The sequence below is a fragment of the Hypomesus nipponensis genome, chromosome 15 (genome assembly GCF_054491055.1).
Source record: "Hypomesus nipponensis isolate SF chromosome 15, ASM5449105v1, whole genome shotgun sequence".
NCBI lineage: Eukaryota > Metazoa > Chordata > Actinopteri > Osmeriformes > Osmeridae > Hypomesus > Hypomesus nipponensis.
In genome coordinates this window covers 8221575-8240000 of record NC_140375.1, presented here as the reverse complement: position 1 = coordinate 8240000, position 18426 = coordinate 8221575, and the positions used below count along the sequence as shown (strand labels likewise).

General features: G+C 48.4%; 3 protein-coding genes across 4 annotated transcripts; 2 read left to right on the top strand and 1 right to left on the bottom strand.

Moving 5' to 3' along the window:
- Nucleotides 1-5707: 5707 nt before the first annotated feature.
- On the top strand, nucleotides 5708-7725 carry LOC146257308 (endonuclease domain-containing 1 protein). Its single transcript, XM_084674694.1, has 3 exons — nucleotides 5708-6075; nucleotides 6500-6656; nucleotides 6819-7725. The coding sequence occupies exons 1-3, from the start codon at nucleotides 5785-5787 to the stop codon at nucleotides 7208-7210; spliced, it is 840 nt and encodes a 279-aa protein (XP_084530820.1). The 5' UTR covers nucleotides 5708-5784; the 3' UTR covers nucleotides 7211-7725.
- Nucleotides 7726-8237: 512 nt separating this feature from the next.
- On the bottom strand, nucleotides 8238-13657 carry LOC146257307 (TRPM8 channel-associated factor homolog). Of its 2 annotated transcripts, none has more exons than XM_084674179.1 (10): nucleotides 13535-13657; nucleotides 12018-12735; nucleotides 11137-11645; nucleotides 10692-10993; nucleotides 10340-10514; nucleotides 10149-10243; nucleotides 9811-10024; nucleotides 9210-9446; nucleotides 8662-8999; nucleotides 8238-8493 (listed from the first exon to the last, which is right to left on the bottom strand). In XM_084674179.1, the coding sequence occupies exons 2-10, from the start codon at nucleotides 12656-12658 to the stop codon at nucleotides 8251-8253; spliced, it is 2754 nt and encodes a 917-aa protein (XP_084530305.1). In that variant the 5' UTR covers nucleotides 12659-12735; nucleotides 13535-13657; the 3' UTR covers nucleotides 8238-8250. The 2 variants fall into 2 exon arrangements, with proteins under 2 accessions (XP_084530305.1, XP_084530306.1); XM_084674180.1 differs by having other exon boundaries at nucleotides 12018-12689; nucleotides 13535-13650.
- A 39-nt stretch (nucleotides 13658-13696) lies between these two features.
- Nucleotides 13697-18426, top strand: pnkp (polynucleotide kinase 3'-phosphatase). The gene is made up of 18 exons (XM_084674182.1): nucleotides 13697-13830; nucleotides 14160-14284; nucleotides 14377-14423; nucleotides 14654-14908; nucleotides 15012-15272; nucleotides 15434-15513; nucleotides 15705-15762; nucleotides 15912-16019; nucleotides 16155-16226; nucleotides 16461-16509; nucleotides 16593-16663; nucleotides 16823-16915; nucleotides 17013-17109; nucleotides 17314-17375; nucleotides 17469-17578; nucleotides 17694-17781; nucleotides 17905-17972; nucleotides 18144-18426. Exons 2-18 carry the CDS (start codon nucleotides 14164-14166, stop codon nucleotides 18262-18264), a joined length of 1761 nt encoding a protein of 586 aa, XP_084530308.1. The 5' UTR covers nucleotides 13697-13830; nucleotides 14160-14163; the 3' UTR covers nucleotides 18265-18426.

Here is an 18426-nt window from a genome sequence, read left to right as displayed (position 1 = left end):
TAATGCAGAAGTTCATGAAAAGACCTTGTCCCAAAAGTCCCCAAGGCTTTTTTATTTTACTTTTGTTTGTTGTTCTGCATGGTGTTATTATAATGTTGTTGTTTTTTTTATTTTTTTATATATATTTGAAGGATGAAAAGTATTTATGAAAGCACACTTAATTCGCAATAATGTGTTTGTGACCCACTATGGGCGTGTGTGCGTGTGTGTGTATGTGTGTTGAAACCAGCCGTGGCCTCCCAGGTGCTACATTGGACCAGTGAAAAGTTTGGGGATGAGGAAGAAGGAGGGACTTTAGAGAAACATCTTTTTCCTGGTTAGGCATTGCATTCGACCAATCAAAAAGCCAGCTTGTGCTTTTCATGAAGAATACATGTGAAAGTGAATGGATACAGAAGGAGAGGTCACTACCCAGCAGGGTGCTCTGTGTGCTGTAGGCCTGGTCTGAAGCATGCTATCTTAGGAGCCAAGCTGAACAGGCAAGGAGGACCAGGAGGAGTCACAAGCAGGATGTCAGAAGTAGTGTGTGGGTCGGATTCATCCTTTCTCATCCCAAAGCCTCTTTCCGTCCAGCTCTCGGTCTGTCCGTCCCAGTGGCCAGTAGGACTGGTCCCCAGACCACCCTCTCTGGCCTGTGAATCCTCCTCTCAAAGCTTGAAGTTGGGAGACATTCGCTGTAAATAGATAGTTGCTCTGTCTTTCATCATGCCGTTTCCTCTTCCTGTACCTGTGTGAATCAGAATGAGAGGAGAAAAATGTGAAAAATGGAATCGCTTTATTCCTGTGGACGTGGGTCCTTCTCCCGGCTGGTCCCTGCTGTTCATCACTGGGACATCTCAGTTCTCATGTTTACTTTGTGTTTGTTCTGGTACACTCTGACCTAACATGAGGTCAAACATTACCAAACTGATGCGGCATCATTCTGGCATGTGCTGACTCATGTTTTGATACAGACGAGACTTTTGAAGATGAATAAGGAAGATTTCTCTGTTTTTTTAAACGTATTTATTTGTTATTTTTGTTGTTGTTGATGTTTTTGTACTTTGAACATTTTGCACAGTTTGTTTGTTCTGTGTGTGTGTGTGTGAGTGTGTGCATGTGTATGAGTGTGCAAGAGAGACAGAGAGACACAAAGCTCCCTGATAGAAGTTCCGTTTCAACATCACAAATCATTGTAATATAATGTTCTTGCGCTGTCTCTATGGCAACTAGATCACACCTGTCCTGCCACAACTGAACCAGCGGCAAACAGTACCTGTGTAAAGTTATCTACCATCAGATCTGACCACTGATATTTCCAGTACAAAAAATGGTTTCCAGAGCCGATGTTATCACACAAACCAGGAAGTGAGTGATTATTGGTGTTGAGTATGTGTGTATGTATATGTGTATGTTCGTGATCTGATAGTATGAATGATGATACTAATGATAAAAAGCCTTTACTTTGGGATGCATTCTGGCACTTAGGTGGACTACAGTCTTGATTGTCTGGGGTCGTGGGATGGGGGTGGGGGGGGGGTTGAGTTTGGGTAATGGGAGGGCGAGCGAGGGGATCAACCTAATATGTTATATGAACTTTCAACTTTGTATGAGGAGACAGACTAATGGAGGGGGACATGCAGGGTTACTCCGCTCCCTCCTTGTTCTCCACCCTGCCCCACCTCCATGTTCTGTGGGGTCATGGGTCATGCAGGGGTCATGTAAGGGTCACATGGTCGACCTGGCCCCCCCCCCAGGAAGAAGCAAGCACGATCTGAGCCTCTCTTCTACATGTACATGTCTGTGCTGTGATCTTGCTTCAACTTTTATTTCCCAAATATGAAATGACTCTGTGTATGAGTGTGTGAGTGTGTTTGTTTGAGAGAGTGTGTGTGAGCATGAGTGTGTGTGCACATTTTTATTTACGTTTTTCTCTGTAACTGTCTCTTGGTAAATAAATACACTGGACAAAATGTTTTTTGAACATACTCAACCTGATGGAGATTAACATACTCACCCTGCCTCCCTCCCTCCCTCCTGCCTCCCTCCCACCCACCCCTCCCCCTGCCTCCCGCCTACCCCTCCCCCCTGCCTCCCTCCTGTCCCTTCCCCTGCCCCCACCCTGCAGGAATGCTTTATAACAAGGACTGCATCTCTGTCACTCATGCTCTGTATATTCATCCAGCCTCCTCAAGGCTGACCTCCCCAAAATTGTTTTGTCTTTTCTCCTATTTTTTTCATTAAAAAGATGAAATAAAAATAGTTGCTCCTGAGGTCTAGTCTTTGGTGTGTGTGTGTGTGTGTGTCAATGCTGCAAACGCACTATCAAATCATCAAACAAAGTCTGAGCTTGTCTAAAATGTGTGTGTGTTGTCAGTTGTGTGTGTGTGTGTGTGCAGCTGGTTATTCCTTCTGGTAGCATGGTGTCTGATCAGGAGGGGTGAGGACCCAGACTGCGTTGGTCTTTCCTCCATGCTACTAAACTGGGTCCCTCAGGGAACAAGGTATTTTTAACAGTCTGGCTGGAACCCTGATCCTCCATCCACCTGCTGGCGCCGGTCCCACCCCTAACCCCACCCCTAACCCCAGCCCTAACCCCAGCCCTAACCCCAGCCCTAACCACCCCTAACCCACCCCTAACCCCGGCCCTTACTGCCTGTACTCCAACTTCAGTACCTCATCACACATACACACACACACAAACATACACTCAAACTCATAAACACACGCATACACACCTTCTCGTCCACACACATAAACATACACTCAAACTCATAAACACACGCATACACACATTCTCGTCCACACACACAAACAGGCGCACAAACGCCAACGCACACACACACATGGACAGACACCGACGCACACACAAACCGTCCCAAAAATGTGCTGGGCCCCTCCCCCCCTCATAGCCTGGTGCATTGCTCTGACCCTGGTCTCTCTCTCTCTACTACCTCCAAGGATGTCTGCTCTCTGCTGTGTGTTTGTATGTGTAGAGGTTTACTGTATGTGTGTCTGTAGTACAGTATGTGTGTGGTGTGTGTGGAGTGGAGTGGGGGGTACAGGGGGGCTGAGTCTCCCAGCCAATTACCACATCCACCAGACAGGCTCAGACTGACTCCCGACCAGCCAATCAGAGCCAGGCTGCGCACTGCCGGGCCGGAGGTGGTTGCCATGGTAACTCTGGGCCTGTTTGCATGGAGGATGATGGAAGAGTGATGGATTACAGTAATGGGGAGGGAGGGAGGGGGTGAGTGGGCTCATACATAAAGATATTGGAAATGTATGAATGCATCTGAAATGAATTGACTTTCAGAAAACGAGAGAGAGAGGAGAAAAGATGGAGAGAAAAAAAGAGATGAGAGAAGAGAGAGGGTTGAGAGAGAGAAGAAAGAGGGTGGGAGAGAGAGGAGAGAACGAGAGAGGGAGGGCGTTGATAAAGAAGTAGTATATATTGGGTGGTGCTGGCATTGGGGTGTTTTGAATGAGCTTTTTTTGTTCATCTGTTTCCTTGGTGAGTCTTTCTCTGTGAGGCTGCTCCCTCCCTGCACATCAGGATTCTCAAACAGGCTGCCAGAGAAGCAGCCTCACAGCTCTCCTCACCCAGACAGACTAGAGGAAGACAGAAGAGACACAGGCCGCAAGCTTAGCAAACCAGCCAGTTAGGCTCACAGACATGAAACACAAAGACACAAGCTGTGAGGCTCAGACATCGCCTTTGATGCTTACAGACAGCCTGTAAGGTGAACAGCCTTCCAAATGTTATAGTAGTCCACAGTATAAAAGGCATTATCTACTGTATGGCACGTGATGCGTGTACCACTCAAGAGAAACCTTTTACAAGACTAAACAATGCACGCTACAGCACCTTCTAGAATGCCGGTGATGAGTCATCAAATCCTGAGATGGAGACTCACACTCCATCACACTTACACACTCACCTGCAGAAACTACAACAACCCACATTTCACACATACTTCTGTACACACACACATCATATAGACACTCACTCCAGCATAGTTTGGTTTGTATATACATTAGAGAAAAACACAGTGACCTCCACCTACTATGTCCTACAATTGAAAAATATCATGAATAGACTAAGGACTGGATAATTATAGGACTATAAAATGAATGATCTGACATATAAACTTCAAGGCAGATTAACAAGTGTTATCTACACAGGATCCATGTGAGAGAAGGCCGCAGGCAATTAACGCCCCGAAGGTTCATCACTGGAGTGGCCGAGACCAATAGGAAGAAGCCTGTCCATCTCGGCTGCTTCCTGTAGTGACAGACAAACAGACACACCTGTCAAAGCGGAGTCGGATAATTACCTTGTGCTTGTCACTCGGGGTGTGTTCTCTCTTTAATGAACGCATGGAGGGAGTCCCACAGATAGCTCGATGTGCCATTCACTCCCTGTGAAGGCACACTGGATTAGATACAGACTGTTTCTCTGAGCTGTGATAAAAGTAACATCCTGATGAGGAAACGCAGGAGGATACATAGATGGATTTAGAGCGCTGGCTACAAGGGTTGAGAAATTAGTATGTAAATACTAGGTTTTGCTCCCAGAAATATAGCAGGTCTCTACTGCTGGACTTTGGAGTCATAAGACAACGTTGCCATCTAGTGTTAGAGTGTGAGAACAGAAACTTCTGTGTGAATGAATGGAGTCTGAAGTCTGCAGACAGAGACAGGCACACAGACAGGAGTATGTGAATTTGTCAAGATAATTATTGACCTAAAAAATTATAAACTGATGAGTAGGAGAACGCAGCACAAACAGCCAATAACAACAGGTGTATTTCTGACCACCAAACACTGTGGGCTGATCATGAGACACCCTGGTCTGATCAAACATGGATCATGTATAACAGATTTGATCCTATAGTCCAGAGTTAGCCAACCATGCTTCAGTGGATCGACCCACCTACGTTTTCTCTCCAATCCCAGTTGAGACAAGACCAGCTTGTCAACAAGCGAGTTCTTAGAATCAGGTGTGGATCAGAGATGGGAACAATAGTGTAGAATCCTCCTCAAGACGGTAGCCCTCCAGGAAGAGCATTGTGCAACACTGATCTTGTTCATCCACAGTCTTCCACTCTAACCCTCAGCCTTTCATCTCCCCTCTACCTGTAGATCTTTCAGTACTCTACCCTTTCACCCCTCAATCTCTCGATGTCTCCTTCACCTCACAGTTTCACCCCCACTCTCTTCCATGCCACCGCCTCTCCACCCTTCCACCTTTCTACCCCTCCCCCTTCTCCCAACCTCTCTACCTCCCACCCCCTACCATTTCCCCCTGTAGCCTGGGAAACCGACATGTGAGACCAGGGTTGTGTAACCAAATGTTTATTTTGAACTACCATCAAACACCTGGGGAGAGTGTATTTCTGCTTTATTTTTTGGTCATTTCTTCTAATCAATCTAACTTGAGTGATTCATCCTTGAGCTGCTGAGTGTTCACGTGTATTTTCAGTCGTGATGTTGTTTCCCGAGGACACTGAACGCTGCACATGCAGAACAGATGCAGCTACAACCTCCACTGACCTCCATGCACCTGGTCATTTACACACGAGGAGGGTCCCTCACGTGTCAGAAACTCAGATAATAAAGAGAGAGAGGCAGCGTTAGAGAGAGGAGGAGTAGCTGGTGTGTGTAACAAGACATAGACTATATAACCCAGGTTAGAACAGGATAAGCCAGTGTAGCCACACCAGATCAGACCAGGGCTCCAACCAAGCTAGACCCCTCCAGCTCAAACCTTCCACTGTCACGCAGACTGCAACAACAGCAGCCATGCATGCCCTCCTCTCTCTCCTCTTCTCGCTTTCCCTCTCCCTCGTCGGGGCGGATGTGGTTGCTCGATTCCAGGACGTTCCGGAGTGTCTGGAGTACTTCTACCAAGGGAAGGTTCCGGAGTGGGGCGCCACCACGCCCGGTGCTGCCCGCCTATGTCAACGCTTTGCCAACCGGTACCATTTTGCGACGCTGTACGACACCGCCCACCGCATTGCTGTGTACTCAGCCTACCGCTTTCAGCCCAGCAATGGCGGAGGCCGGGAGAAGCGCTGGTTTGTGGAGCCCCAGGTGGGTCACTGGGACGGGAGCCAGAGTCTGAGGCAACAGAAAGGTGGCTGTGGGGTTGTTTTGTAGTGAGGTACATTTGATTTGACTTTCAAACTACATGCAGGTACTCGGAAATTGAAGGCAGGGAGCGGAGGTCAAGGCTGGGGTCAGTAGTATGTAAAAGGGAGTGCATTTGGCTCAGATATCTGAGGTCAATTTGATTTGGTTCATGTTAAAAAGTAAAGTTACTTCTACATAGCTGGCGTGCAAGACAAGTTCAAATCAAGCAACCTCAAGTAGCCTAATTACTTTCAGAGGCAACCTTTTGAAGTGCTGAAGTAACATTTGGAGAAGAAAAACAACAAGTATGTTCACTGACAGATTTTCATTGGAAATATTCTCAAAACTGTGAAAATTAATCAAAATGTTTGTTTTTATGTGTAAGCTTGTGAACAGTTCTTGGGCAGCTGAGATGAAGGATGGTTACTGGCTGGGCAAGGACAATCCTGACATCTTCCTGGGTGAGAGGCAGGCCTTGAACGAGGACTACAAACACTCTGGCTTTGACCGCGGGCACCTGAACCCCAATGGACACCATGCTGGTAGGGCAATTCCTGGAACCCTGGTTAGATGTCCTGGCCCATAGGCTTACATTATGGACTGTTTAGCAAATGTTTTACTGGGTAAGTGTTTTGAAATCACCCCATGTTCATTCCTTTATACCTCCCTCCCATCTCTACCCCAATCCTTCTCTTCTCTTTAAGTCCCAGGTCGTAACGCCACCTTCACTCTGACCAACGTGGTTCCGCAGAACCCCAAATTCAACCAGGATGCGTGGAGGATCCACGAGTTGGACCTCACCGACATTTTCCGGACCCAGTGCTCCGAGGCGTACGTCCTGGTGGGCGCCGTTCCCTCCACCGACAACTGGATTATCAAGAACAACGTAAAGAGAGTCAACATTCCCGACTACATGTGGAACGCCTACTGCTGCGTGGACGCGAACGGGAGGCCAGTTCTCAGCGGCGCTGCCACCGCTCGTAACACCGAGCAGAACAGGGTCGACCAGCACTCTCTGACCGAGCTCAGCGCTTTCCTGCAGCAGTTCGATACCTCGCCAGTCGGGCAGCTGTTCCATAACCACTGCCAGGCATGAAACGTGGGGCGTAGTTCAGGTTGCCGACATTAACCTGAGCTTGCAGATTGGTCTGGTTTCCAGGCTATAGATCCGTAGGCAAAAGTTAAACATTAGGAATACTGTCTGAATAAATCATCTCAAATCTGGGGCTACTAATGTTAGAGAATATTTTTCATGAATTTATTTTCAAATTTCCATTTCAGGTAATGCAGCTCCAATAACTGGCCCATGCCGGTGTGCAATTGCTTCAACCGTAAAAATACGTTCACAATTGAATGAATAAATCATGTTCTACAATACGGTGATATTCAGTGTCAGTTCAGTTGCCATGGAAGTAATTCTGTGAGGGCTTGAGGTAACCAACATTTGCAAATAGCAACATGATAGGAGTAAAAAGAACATAGCTACAGTCTCTCATATCAGAAATCTGTGTCAATATTTGTTTGTATGTGTGCTATTTATTATAATTTAAAGAAAACACAATGTTATGATTGTTACAGTTGTTAAACAACTGTAACTACTGTTAAATAATAAAGATGCATTTATCCAGCATTTTGGTTTTTGAGTAAAGTGTCAGTCAGTGCAATAAAGGGGTGTGCTTCAGACTTCTTGAACAGTATGTTTATGCCTACTGTACACACACAGTACAGTCATGGGTCCCTTCACCTCCCTTCACCAACTGCAGCTAAATTCTTATACAGATATCCATAGGCAGGCGCTACCGGGCCACCACTGCCTGCACCTCCAGACTGCAGAATAGTTTCATCTCCAGGGCCATCCCAGAACTAAATACCCACACAACCCTCCTACCCCTCACCCAACTATTTATGTTTTTAATATATATATGTGTGGGTTGAAGGGTGTATGTGGATGTAAGCATTGTTTTTTGTGTTTTCGTTTTTTTGTGGTTGCACAAGCTAATTTCGTTGAGTATCTAATGTACAATGACAAATAAAGTCTATTCTATACTATATATTCTATATATAGTATATGCCCCCCAACCTTCCACCAGCCCACCCCCACCCCCCCCCCCGCCCCCCTCTCTGTGTCTGTCCAGGTTAGCCGTACTGAGCCATGGGGTGGTCTGTCCAGGCTGGCAGGGAGGAGAGCTTCTCCTCAGTGGCACCATCTATGGGCCAGCCCCAGGCCTTAAAGAAGGGAGCCAGGTTCTTCTCCACCACCTGGGAGAAGGTCTGTGCATACATGTTCATCTTGCCCGCGTTGTCCCCAGGAACGTTCTGCATGGTGTGGTACTGTGCAAACACCTTCTTGAAGGCCTCCCAGCCAAACACATCCTGGAGCTAGAATAAATAAGAGAAAAGATGGAAGGAGGGAGTGTGTGGGAGTGGTAAAACACAGGGAGTGTTTAGAAATGGAGCACACTGTCAAAAAGATGTTTCCAAGACACGTCCTGGAGTGTATTCTAGGATGTTCTACAAACAGGTTCTACAAACCCCTCCCCTTGTCACCTGCATGTAGGTCTCCAGGGCGGTCCACATGTCCCAGGCCCCCAGGTTCCGCCCCCCCATGGCATACCCCTTAGCCCGGCTCTGCCGATGGACCAGAGCCATGTTGGGGTGGGCCTGGCCCCGGTCCACCCCCAGAACCTGCTCATGCACGTACACGGACCACAGGTTGCAGGTGCACTCGGTGGTGTTGGGGGGGAACTCCCAGGCCCATCTCTGCTGGTTGTGCCCGAGCTCGTGGATGGCCCCCCAGATGCCGGAGCTCCGTGCCAGCTTAACGTTCACCAGCTCTGCAGCGGAGCAGGACTGGATCATGATGGGGTAGCCCGCGTGCATGAAGCCTGGAGGTTCCAGAGAAGTACATGAGGATTCAGTGTGATGCTTTTACGTGAGAGAGAGAAACAGACAGGAAGAGAGAGACAGAGAGAGACAAGGAAATAATGACAGAGATGGGCAGACAGACAGAGAAACACAGAGAGAGAGAGATGCAGAGAGAGAAATAAAAATGGGCAGACAGACAGAGAGAGAGAGATATGCAGACGGAGAGAGACCATGTGATATCTGGACGTCCGCTACAAAGCGCTCCTTGCGGGTGAACTTGGCTGGCACAGCGGCCAGGTCAGCAACGCCCCTCATGATGTCATCCCAGAGCGCAGCGACCTCATCAGGGCGCTCCAGGCCGCGCACCACATCCGAATGTACCGTCAGGATGATGTTCTCAAACTCAAGCTCCGCCCAAGGGGAGGGGGCAGTGCGCAGGATCATCCAATCAGCAAGGGTTGTCACACCTGGAAGGGGAAGAGCAACCAATAGGAAAACTCAAATATTTATGAATGAAATTATGAAACTCACTAGGGTAAACCCCTTGAGATGAACCCTCTCGTTCAACAATTTAACACACTACAATTTGATACACTACAAATAAGACCATCAACACACAAACATCAGATGAATACATGGATGAACAAAACCACTTGATGGCCACGTGAACACTTAAATACTATGATCCAAATACTAACATTTTACATTCATCATGTACAATTTTACATCACATTTACGTTATTTTCAACAAGCATTACCTCTCTCTTGGTCTTCTAAATACAAACGCAGACGCACACCAACACAAACACTCACCGACACACACACACTCACCAGACTTGTAGTAGGGTGCCGGTATGGCCACCTGAACCATGACCTCAGCCCCATCCACCTCTGTGTTGGGCGGAGCCACCAGGTAGATGAGCCCGCCCCACAGGTTCCACACCTGCATCATCTCTGAGTCGACAGGCACACACTGGCAGACGGACGGAGCCCGCCTCAGTTCTGATGAGTTCCCAATGTAATCAGTCTGACAGCCAATCTGCACCTGAGGTTGACAAATACACACATAAACACACATCATCATTTAGAACACTTGCAGTTTAATTGTGACTGCATACAGTATGTGTTGATTGGAGATAAGGGAGAGAATTTCTGCGAATCTGGTATACCTTCCAGCCCTTGTTGACAATCGCTGAAGGCATGGCCATGTATGTTCTCATCCCAGGGGAGAGGTAGAGACCTGTACTGATCCACTCTTCTGAGCCTGAAACACAAACACACACAGTTTAACCAATCAGACATGGAAACAGGGATGGACGAACAGACAGACAGACAGACAGTCTCTATATGAAGACCTCACCACCAGTCTTTGTTCTGATGGTGATGTTGGTATTGTACCGCACCGCCCTGACCGGTTGGTCCTTGATGAGGTATGGCAGGAGGGCATCCGGGTCCGGGCACACCTTGTATACCTCCGCCCCCACACTCAAGAGCAGGTGGTCCTTGGGTTGGCTGACCGGGCATGACTGACACACCTGTGAGGAAGGGAGTGCAGAAAATACCTGTAGGCTGGCTTGAGAGTAAGGGAGTAACCTTAGAGTACAATCTGAAATATATGGGTGAACTTGGTTTTGTTCACCCATAAAACCACAGCCAATGGAACAATGGAACAGTCCTAAAAGTTGCTGTACTAATAGTCAGATCAAGTGTACCTGTGGAACGGCAGCCTGCTTCAGGATGTCGGTCAGTGAGGAGAGGACGTTGGAGTACGAGGAGCAGTCGTACGCCTGCATGTTCAGGTACATAGAGCAGTCTTTGCCCAGCTTCTTAAGACAGTTCTCCTCATGCTGTGTTAGCTCCGCCCCAGTGTTCACGTGACTGGCGAAGCGGCGCAGAAGCTGGCGGAAGTGGTATCCCTGAGAGCATGACTGACCGGGGGTTGGAGCTGGGTAGCAGCCTGCCGGCACAGTGTCGCTCAACAGGCTCAGGCCCATCCTGTTCAGGATGCGGTTGCCTAGAGAAAAAACAACAACAACAACAACAACAACAGGCATTTACCTATTGCACCTATAATGTATAATGCCAGTAACAAACGACATCAAACTAATAAAGTATGTACTTTTGGAGATACTGTGTGGTATGGGTTTGACTGTGTACCTGGGTACTCTGTGAGGGCATTGCGCCCAGGGTTCTGGCTTGCCCACCACCAGGCATGCCCCCCAATCAGGAGCCCCCCTCCCTCTGCTACAAAGTGCTGGATGTCTTCAGCGTGCTGGTCGCTGTAGGAATTGCACACATACACACTCAGGTCCTTCCTGAAGCCCGTCTGTTCACATGTCAGGCCTGATTGGTGGAGAAGGCTTGAGTCAAGACCGGGGGCCACGCCTACCAACCCATTACGGCCCTCATCCAACCAGCGGACGGCGTTTGTCCAAAATGTGCTGAGCTCCACATGATTCAGGTAGCCCTCATGCGAAACCAGGATGACCCGCCCCTGGCCGTAGTAAGCCCCGGCCAGGAAGGAACAGCTGCCATGGGCGGAGCCGATGGGGAAGGCGAGAGGGCCATGGACAAGCACCTCGGAGGGAACAGCTCCGCCGTGGATGTGAAATTCAGACACACCCTTTAGCAGGAACTCCAGGTCGTCCTTGAAGTCCTTCTCTATACTAGAGAGAGAGAAAGAGAGAGAGACAGAGAGAGAGAGAGAGAGCGAGAGAGAGAGAAGGAAAGAAGGAGTAGCAAGGGAGCCACAGTGAGCCTTAAGTAATATTAAAGGACATTCTAGTTTATTTACATCTCTCCTCCATCTCACTTTGTGGACTACATACAACATAAAACTGAAACAACTGCCCACCTTTGAGTCGTGGCATTTGCATGATGGCACACAATACACTGGTTTATTACCCTCTCATTCTCTCTGTCCCACCTTTTTGTTGCTCTGAAAGCCTGTAAGCCTTTGCCCATTATGCTCTCTCTCACTCACTCACTCACTCACTCGAACAGTCCACCCAATCTCTTTCTGAAAAGGGGTTACTCACGCCACAGCCATCCAGCTGGAAGGTATTTGAGGGGGCACAGGGAGAGACGCCACCTCCCCACAGTGCTCAGAGAAGTAGACCCCCGCCACGCTGGACACATGGTTCCCAGGGAAGTTCAGCAACGTGTTCTGTCCTGGGTTCGACTGGGCCCAGCTCCAGGCCTGCCCCGCCAGCAGCAGCCCGCCTCCAGCCTTCATGAACTCCACCAGCCCCTTCTCCTCCCCCTTCACACTGTAGACATTGGTTACGTACACCCCCAGCCCCTGGGTCAGAGGCCCCACCCGGGTCTCCATGCGGCCCCCGCTGATCTGGCCCACCAGGGCGCTGCAGCTGGGGTGGATCCCCACAGAGGGGCTGTCCTGGGCTGGATCAACGCTCAGCCAGGCCAGGGCGTTGTCCACTAGATTGGGGAAGGTGGTAAGGTAGCTCTCGTGGCCCAGGACCACCAGGCGGCCACGGCCATAGAAGGAGGCCGCCATCAGGACCTGGCCCCGGGGGTTCATGGCCAGGGGGAAGGCGTGGTCCCCGATGAGGACCAGGTCGGAGGGGATGGACCCACCGAGGTCCAGCTCCTGGATGCCCCTCATCAGGGAGGAGTAAGACTCCTCCAGGAGAGAGGAGCTGCTGCTGCTCTGAGTCATGGCTGGGTAGAAGGGCGTTGGGGGTAGTTGACTGGGAACAAGAAGGCTAAGTTATCTCGTAAGCAGGTAAGGTCACTCTGCATGAAGGAATGTAACCCAAATCAAGCACATGCAAATAAACAATTAAAATGTTCATTAAAAAATCGACATCTCTCTCTCTTGAAATACACTACTGATCTGCAAGTAGCTGCACAAAAAAACATAAACAGAAGTAAGACTTGCCTGTCTTTATAGTAAATCCACTGCTAATATCACACTGATAATGACACATGGAAAAACTCACATAAAATATATAATCCAGTGACCGAAGGTCAGTCTGAACAGCACAGAACACAATGAGAGTAATAAAAGTACAGTTCTGGGAAGAGACTGAACTGGAGGAGGGCCCTTTTCTGAGTATCCAATGCCAAGCCAGGTTTCCACCATAAAAAGGGCAGGGTCACGTCTCAGTGGCCAGTGCAGAAGGGATCGCAAGTCAATCAACTTATTTGGGCAAGGACAAAAGGATGCAGACAACTCTAACCAGTCCAACCTGTTTTTCCTAAATGTCACCTGACCAGACATGCAATGTCTAACTTGCCAACTCATCAGCATTGTCAACCAGCTGTGTGGCACACATCATGTAATGGCTGGGATGTAGGTTGTCAGAGAATCCTGTCCTGCCTACGAGACAAACGTTTGTTGGTGCGGTATAGCATCAGTGGTTGATTTAGTAGTCAAATCAAATTTTATTTGTAGCCTATTGCACATTACCCACACTTAACCCAAAACGAAACGAAAGAATACATCCCTTTCTGATTCTGATTTCTGACAACCAAACTCTCACCGGGTAATGCGCTTCAAATTAAATGACATTGTTACCCTTTCTCGAAATACCTGTCAAGACGGCATGTGGTTCATTTGGACTCGGCACAATCCGTTTCACGGTTTCACGGTTTCACGAAAACCTATGATTCTGAGGGATACTTTAACTTAACTTATCACTCCGCGTTCGCTGCCTTAAATGAACTTCTAGACGGAATACACCCAAAGACGCCGAGCCCTAGACGGATGTATTTTGATGATGGACACGTTTCATCTTATTGGTGTAACAGTGAATCTACTCCGCTCTCAGAAGTGATGAAGCTAACTTGCTAACTGGATAAATCGTGCCGCAAATCTTCTCCTGAAAAGTAAGCTAGATTTGTTGAGGAACGGAATAATTTACGGAATAATAAGTGTCTCGCATTATACTTGCAAGCACGACATAGTATTAGCACTGCATATTATGTTGGCGTCAATTCAATAGTTTAGCAATTGTTTAACAGAGCAAAGCTTGAGCAAGTTTGTGTTCATGATGAACAAAGTCCACAAAGCGCGGGTTAAGGCATCATTTAGTTAGATCTTTCTTGCTAATTTACTGGCTTAATTGATTTAACCATGTTACTCAATGTCAGTTATTTGGAAGTCATTTTCGCAAAAGCTTTATTTTAGAGTAATATTACTCTCATATTTACTGCAGAGAAATGCAGTGTACTCTGGTGAGTAAAGAAGGTTCCTGCGTCCCACTACCGGACGGACGAGCCGTGATTCTGGGTCGAGGTCCGGTGACCGGAGTCGCCGATAAGAAGTGCTCCAGACACCAGGGTAAGAGAGGGAGGAAGATGCCTTCATTTAAATGCTGCCTGCCTGTATATCTGTCTGATGGCTTAGAGCATGTTTTGCCTTTCTCTCCGTAGTGAAGCTGGTAGCGTGCTATGCAGACCAGAATGTTCTTGTGACTCAGGTACCAGCATCTGTCCACGTCCACACTCAACTGTACCTCACTTTATCTTACAAACAGTATCTTCATTTTTCCCTCTTCAGTGTTGATTTGACTGTGCAGGACAGGTCATCTTATAACCATCATCATTCTGTCCCCCTCACCACTCTTCTCTCTCTGCGTCTGTCTAACTTTCCCCTCGCTTTATTCATTTTCTCTCTCTGCCTCCATATTACCCCTCCCCACCCTCTCAGCTGGGTCCTAACCCCTGCTCCCTGGGTGATGAAAACCTTGTCAGGGGCCAGTCAGGGCGGCTTCCCAGGGACGGCACCCTCTTCCTGGTCCACCAGAGCCACCCCTTCCGGGTCCAGTACTCTGATGGCTCCCCAGAACCAAGAACCATGGGTGCTGAGAGGCTCAAGGCCACAGACAAGACCAGGGGAGGGAAGAACGAGAGCCCTGCTCCCAAACGCAGCATCAAAGACTTCTTTGCTTCTTCTCCCAAGAAGGTACAGGGAGAAGGCTGGGATATCCCTCATGTATGCAAGACTTCTGACCCTGATGCCACAACATGTCTTATGTGCAACCAAGGAAATGACTGTTTTTGTTCAGGCATCCAAGCGGTCACACAGCCCTGATGAGGACCCCAGGGGGAAGCGCCAGAGGGCTGATGAGGACGAGGATGAGAGCCTGGCTGAAGAGAAACTCAGACAGCTACAGGAGCTGGCAGAGAGGGCCAGCAGCATCAAGCACTCAGCTTCTCCATCATCATCCTCATCATCATTGTCATCTGCAGCCTGTTCCCAGAGCCAGTGGGAACAGATAGGCAACCTGCTGCTCTACACAGCTGCTGGAGTGAAAGGAAGAAATAAGGTCAGTCTAACTATCCGTTTTCTGACTAACTGTTTTGTTTCTGCAGTATGGGCATGTCCAGGTATATAAGAGTTTAGTGTTGTCTTGAAGAAAAGGGTGAAGAAGAGGAGGCCACTGTAGATGATTGAGACTAACCCCAAATCCCCTCATCTGTGGACCAGATTGCAGGCTTCGACATTGACGGTTGCATCATCACTACCAAGTCAGGGAAGGTGTTTCCTACCAGCCCTGATGACTGGAAGTATGTCTGCCCATTGTTTTATATATATATGTGTGTGTCTGTGTGGGGGTGGGGTTATGCCTGCCTGCCTGACTGACTGTCTGGAGTGACCTTTTATTCAGTCACTAATGGTAAACAAGCTATATGATTCCCAGCTACTTTTACCGATTTACTACAGTAACATGGTGACCCGTTCTTGCTTTGATTGTCAGAATTCTGTTCCCTGAGATCCAGCCTCGTTTGGCCAGCCTGCTGCAGAAAGGCTACAAGGTGAGAGAGACACAACATGTGCTGCATGAGATCCACCTTTGGAAGTGTAACACAGACAAGGTCTTAACTCAAGACTAGGGTGTGTGCTAAGCTCTGAGGAGAGCCATGCAGGGTTGACTGTAGACCCTGAGGAAGCTCCTTCTTCTCAGGTGGTGTTCTTCACGAACCAGATGGGCATTACCAGAGGCAAGCTGAAGCCAGAGGACTTCAAGTTTAAAGTAGAGAACATCCTGAAAACCCTCCAGCTACCTATACAGGTGGGCTGGGGAACACACACCTGCACGCACCCACACACTTGCACACATTCAGTACATGCACACTCATCCCTCTATACATACACACAGATGGAGTGTTATAGCGTGTGGTGTGTGTGTGTGTGTGTGTGTGTTCAGGTGTTTGTAGCATCCGGTCCTGGTATGTACAGAAAGCCTGTGACAGGGATGTGGGAGCACCTGTCTGAGAAGGTAAGACAAACACACACCCTGAAGCACACACACACCCTCACACACTCTGTCAGACACACCCCATCAGGCAACCTCATACACACCCTCTGTCACACCTATATTTTGATTAGCCATGGTGTGTCATCCCTTCTCAGTATTTCCATTCCTTGAACTGTGTTAAATCCCACAAGCTGTGCTGTGTGTGAAAGGTAGGCTAACATGTTTGTTTGTGTGTGTGTGTGTGTGTGTGTCCAGGCCAACGGAGGCGTGTCTGTGGACAGGAGCCAGAGTTTATATGTGGGAGGTGAGTCAGCTGTTTGTTCACTCACTCACTCACTCACTCACTCACTCACTCACTCACACAGCTGACATAGTGCTCTGAATCAGATGCGGCAGGCCGGCCGGTCAACTGGGCTCCAGGGAAGAAGAAGAAAGATTTCTCCTGCAGTGACAGACTGGTGAGACTCCCCTTGTATCTCTCGACCGCTGAGAGCACAGAGAAGAAAGACCCAACCCCTACTACCCTCTCACACTCACTGTCCTCGTTCCTCTCCCTTTCGTTCTCTCCCTCGCTCTGTCTCTCTCCATCCCCCTTCCAACCTCTATCCCTCCCCCAGTTTGCTCTGAACCTCCAGGTGCAGTTCCACACTCCAGAGGAGTTCTTCCTGGGTTGGAAGAGTGCCCCCTACAGTCTGCCTGACTTTGACCCAGTGAGTGACTGGACATGCAGTGTCTAGAACACAGAGTTGGAAAGATGTTTCAAGGGGTATCTTAAATGTGTGTGTGCACGTACATTTTCTCCCTCAGAGGAAGTTAGATGTCAATGCCCGCCTCTACGACCCACCCAGTGCCTCTCTCACTTCCAGCAAACAGGAAATCATCGTTGCTGTGGGTTACCCGGCTTGTGAGTGGAATATTTTACATTTGCAGTCTTATTATTCTCTTAGTTTAGGATCATTCTCCTCTCTCGTTCTCTCTCTCAAACACTCTCACTTTCTCTTGCTCTCCTCTTTCTTTCTTTCTTTCTTTCTTTCCTTCTTTGTCTTTCTAACTCTTTCTCTTACGCCGACACTCCTCTGTCTCTCTCCCACCTTTTCTTGTCCTCCAGCTGGAAAGTCTACATTCTTCCACAAACACATCGTCCCTCAGGGCTACGCCTACGCCAATAGGGTAAGTAGAGGGGGAGCCATGGCTCAGCCAATCAGACATGAACCCTATGTGACCCCTGAAACCTCATTGTGACCTCTGACCTGTATATGTCAGGACACCCTGGGCTCTTGGCAGAGCTGTGTGTCAGCGTGTCAGCGGGCCCTGAACGAGGGCCGTAGTGTTGTCATTGACAACACCAACCCAGACATTGAGTCTCGCAAACGGTAACTGTGTGTTTTTGCCCCAGTGCTTCTCTGTGTGTGTCTTATTTGTGTGTGTGTGGGTGTGTGTAGAAATTGTGTGTGTTTTAAACATTTGTGTGTTTGAATTCATCTCCAGGTATGTAGAGGTGGCCCAGACTGTAGGGGTCTTCTGTCGCTGTTTCCTGTTCTCTGCTTCTCTGGAGCAGGCCAAGCACAACAACAGAGTAATATCCCTTATTCTTTATATATTAATGATCCTCTCTCTCTTCGTTTTTGATACAGCTCTGTTTCCTTGGTGATTCTGTTTGTCTCCCACATTAAACTCGTCTTCTTGTGGTGTTCTGCAGTTCCGTGAGATGATGCCCTCCACTGTCAAACACGTCAAGGTCAACGACATGGTGTTCCACAGCTATAAGTAAGTTGTGGTTACCTACATACAGCCAGTCCACATCTATCTGCTTTGCCATGGAGTTTCGAGACAGGAGAGAGAAAGAGACGAGAAAATGAGGGAGCAAGAGAAAAAGAAAGAAAAGATACAGGCTAGGGTTGGTTTGTCTTATGAACAGAATTCCCATCTCTCTCCCAGGAAAAAGTTTCTTCCTCCCAGCCTGTCTGAGGGCTTCTCTGAAATCCTGGAGATCCACTTTGTTCCAGAATTTGCAGACAGCCAATCAGAGGCCCTCTTCCGGCAGTTCTCAGAAGGCTAGGAGAACAGCTTTCTGTCCAGAGGGTACCATGTGAGGCAGGTGATGACCTGTCCAACCACAGCTGTGAGCCAGGATATGAAAACTCTGTCAATTTGTTCTGTAACAATTCTGTGAAAATGGTGACCTTTACTTTGTCCAATAAAGCTTAATGAAACAAACACA

Coding starts and splice junctions, on each gene's coding strand:
- LOC146257308 (XM_084674694.1), top strand. CDS start 5,785: ATGCATGCCCTCCTCTCTCTCCTCTTCTCGCTTTCCCTCTCCCTCGTC. Junction 6,076..6,499: donor GCTGGTTTGTGGAGCCCCAG/GTGGGTCACTGG, acceptor TTTATGTGTAAG/CTTGTGAACAGTTCTTGGGC. Junction 6,657..6,818: donor CCCCAATGGACACCATGCTG/GTAGGGCAATTC, acceptor CTTCTCTTTAAG/TCCCAGGTCGTAACGCCACC.
- LOC146257307 (XM_084674179.1), bottom strand. CDS start 12,658: ATGACTCAGAGCAGCAGCAGCTCCTCTCTCCTGGAGGAGTCTTACTCC. Junction 10,515..10,691: donor AGCAGGCTGCCGTTCCACAG/GTACACTTGATC, acceptor CCTTCCTCACAG/GTGTGTCAGTCATGCCCGGT. Junction 10,025..10,148: donor TTGTCAACAAGGGCTGGAAG/GTATACCAGATT, acceptor TGTCAACCTCAG/GTGCAGATTGGCTGTCAGAC.
- pnkp (XM_084674182.1), top strand. CDS start 14,164: ATGCAGTGTACTCTGGTGAGTAAAGAAGGTTCCTGCGTCCCACTACCG. Junction 16,664..16,822: donor TCTCCTGCAGTGACAGACTG/GTGAGACTCCCC, acceptor TCCCTCCCCCAG/TTTGCTCTGAACCTCCAGGT. Junction 16,916..17,012: donor GTCTGCCTGACTTTGACCCA/GTGAGTGACTGG, acceptor TTTCTCCCTCAG/AGGAAGTTAGATGTCAATGC.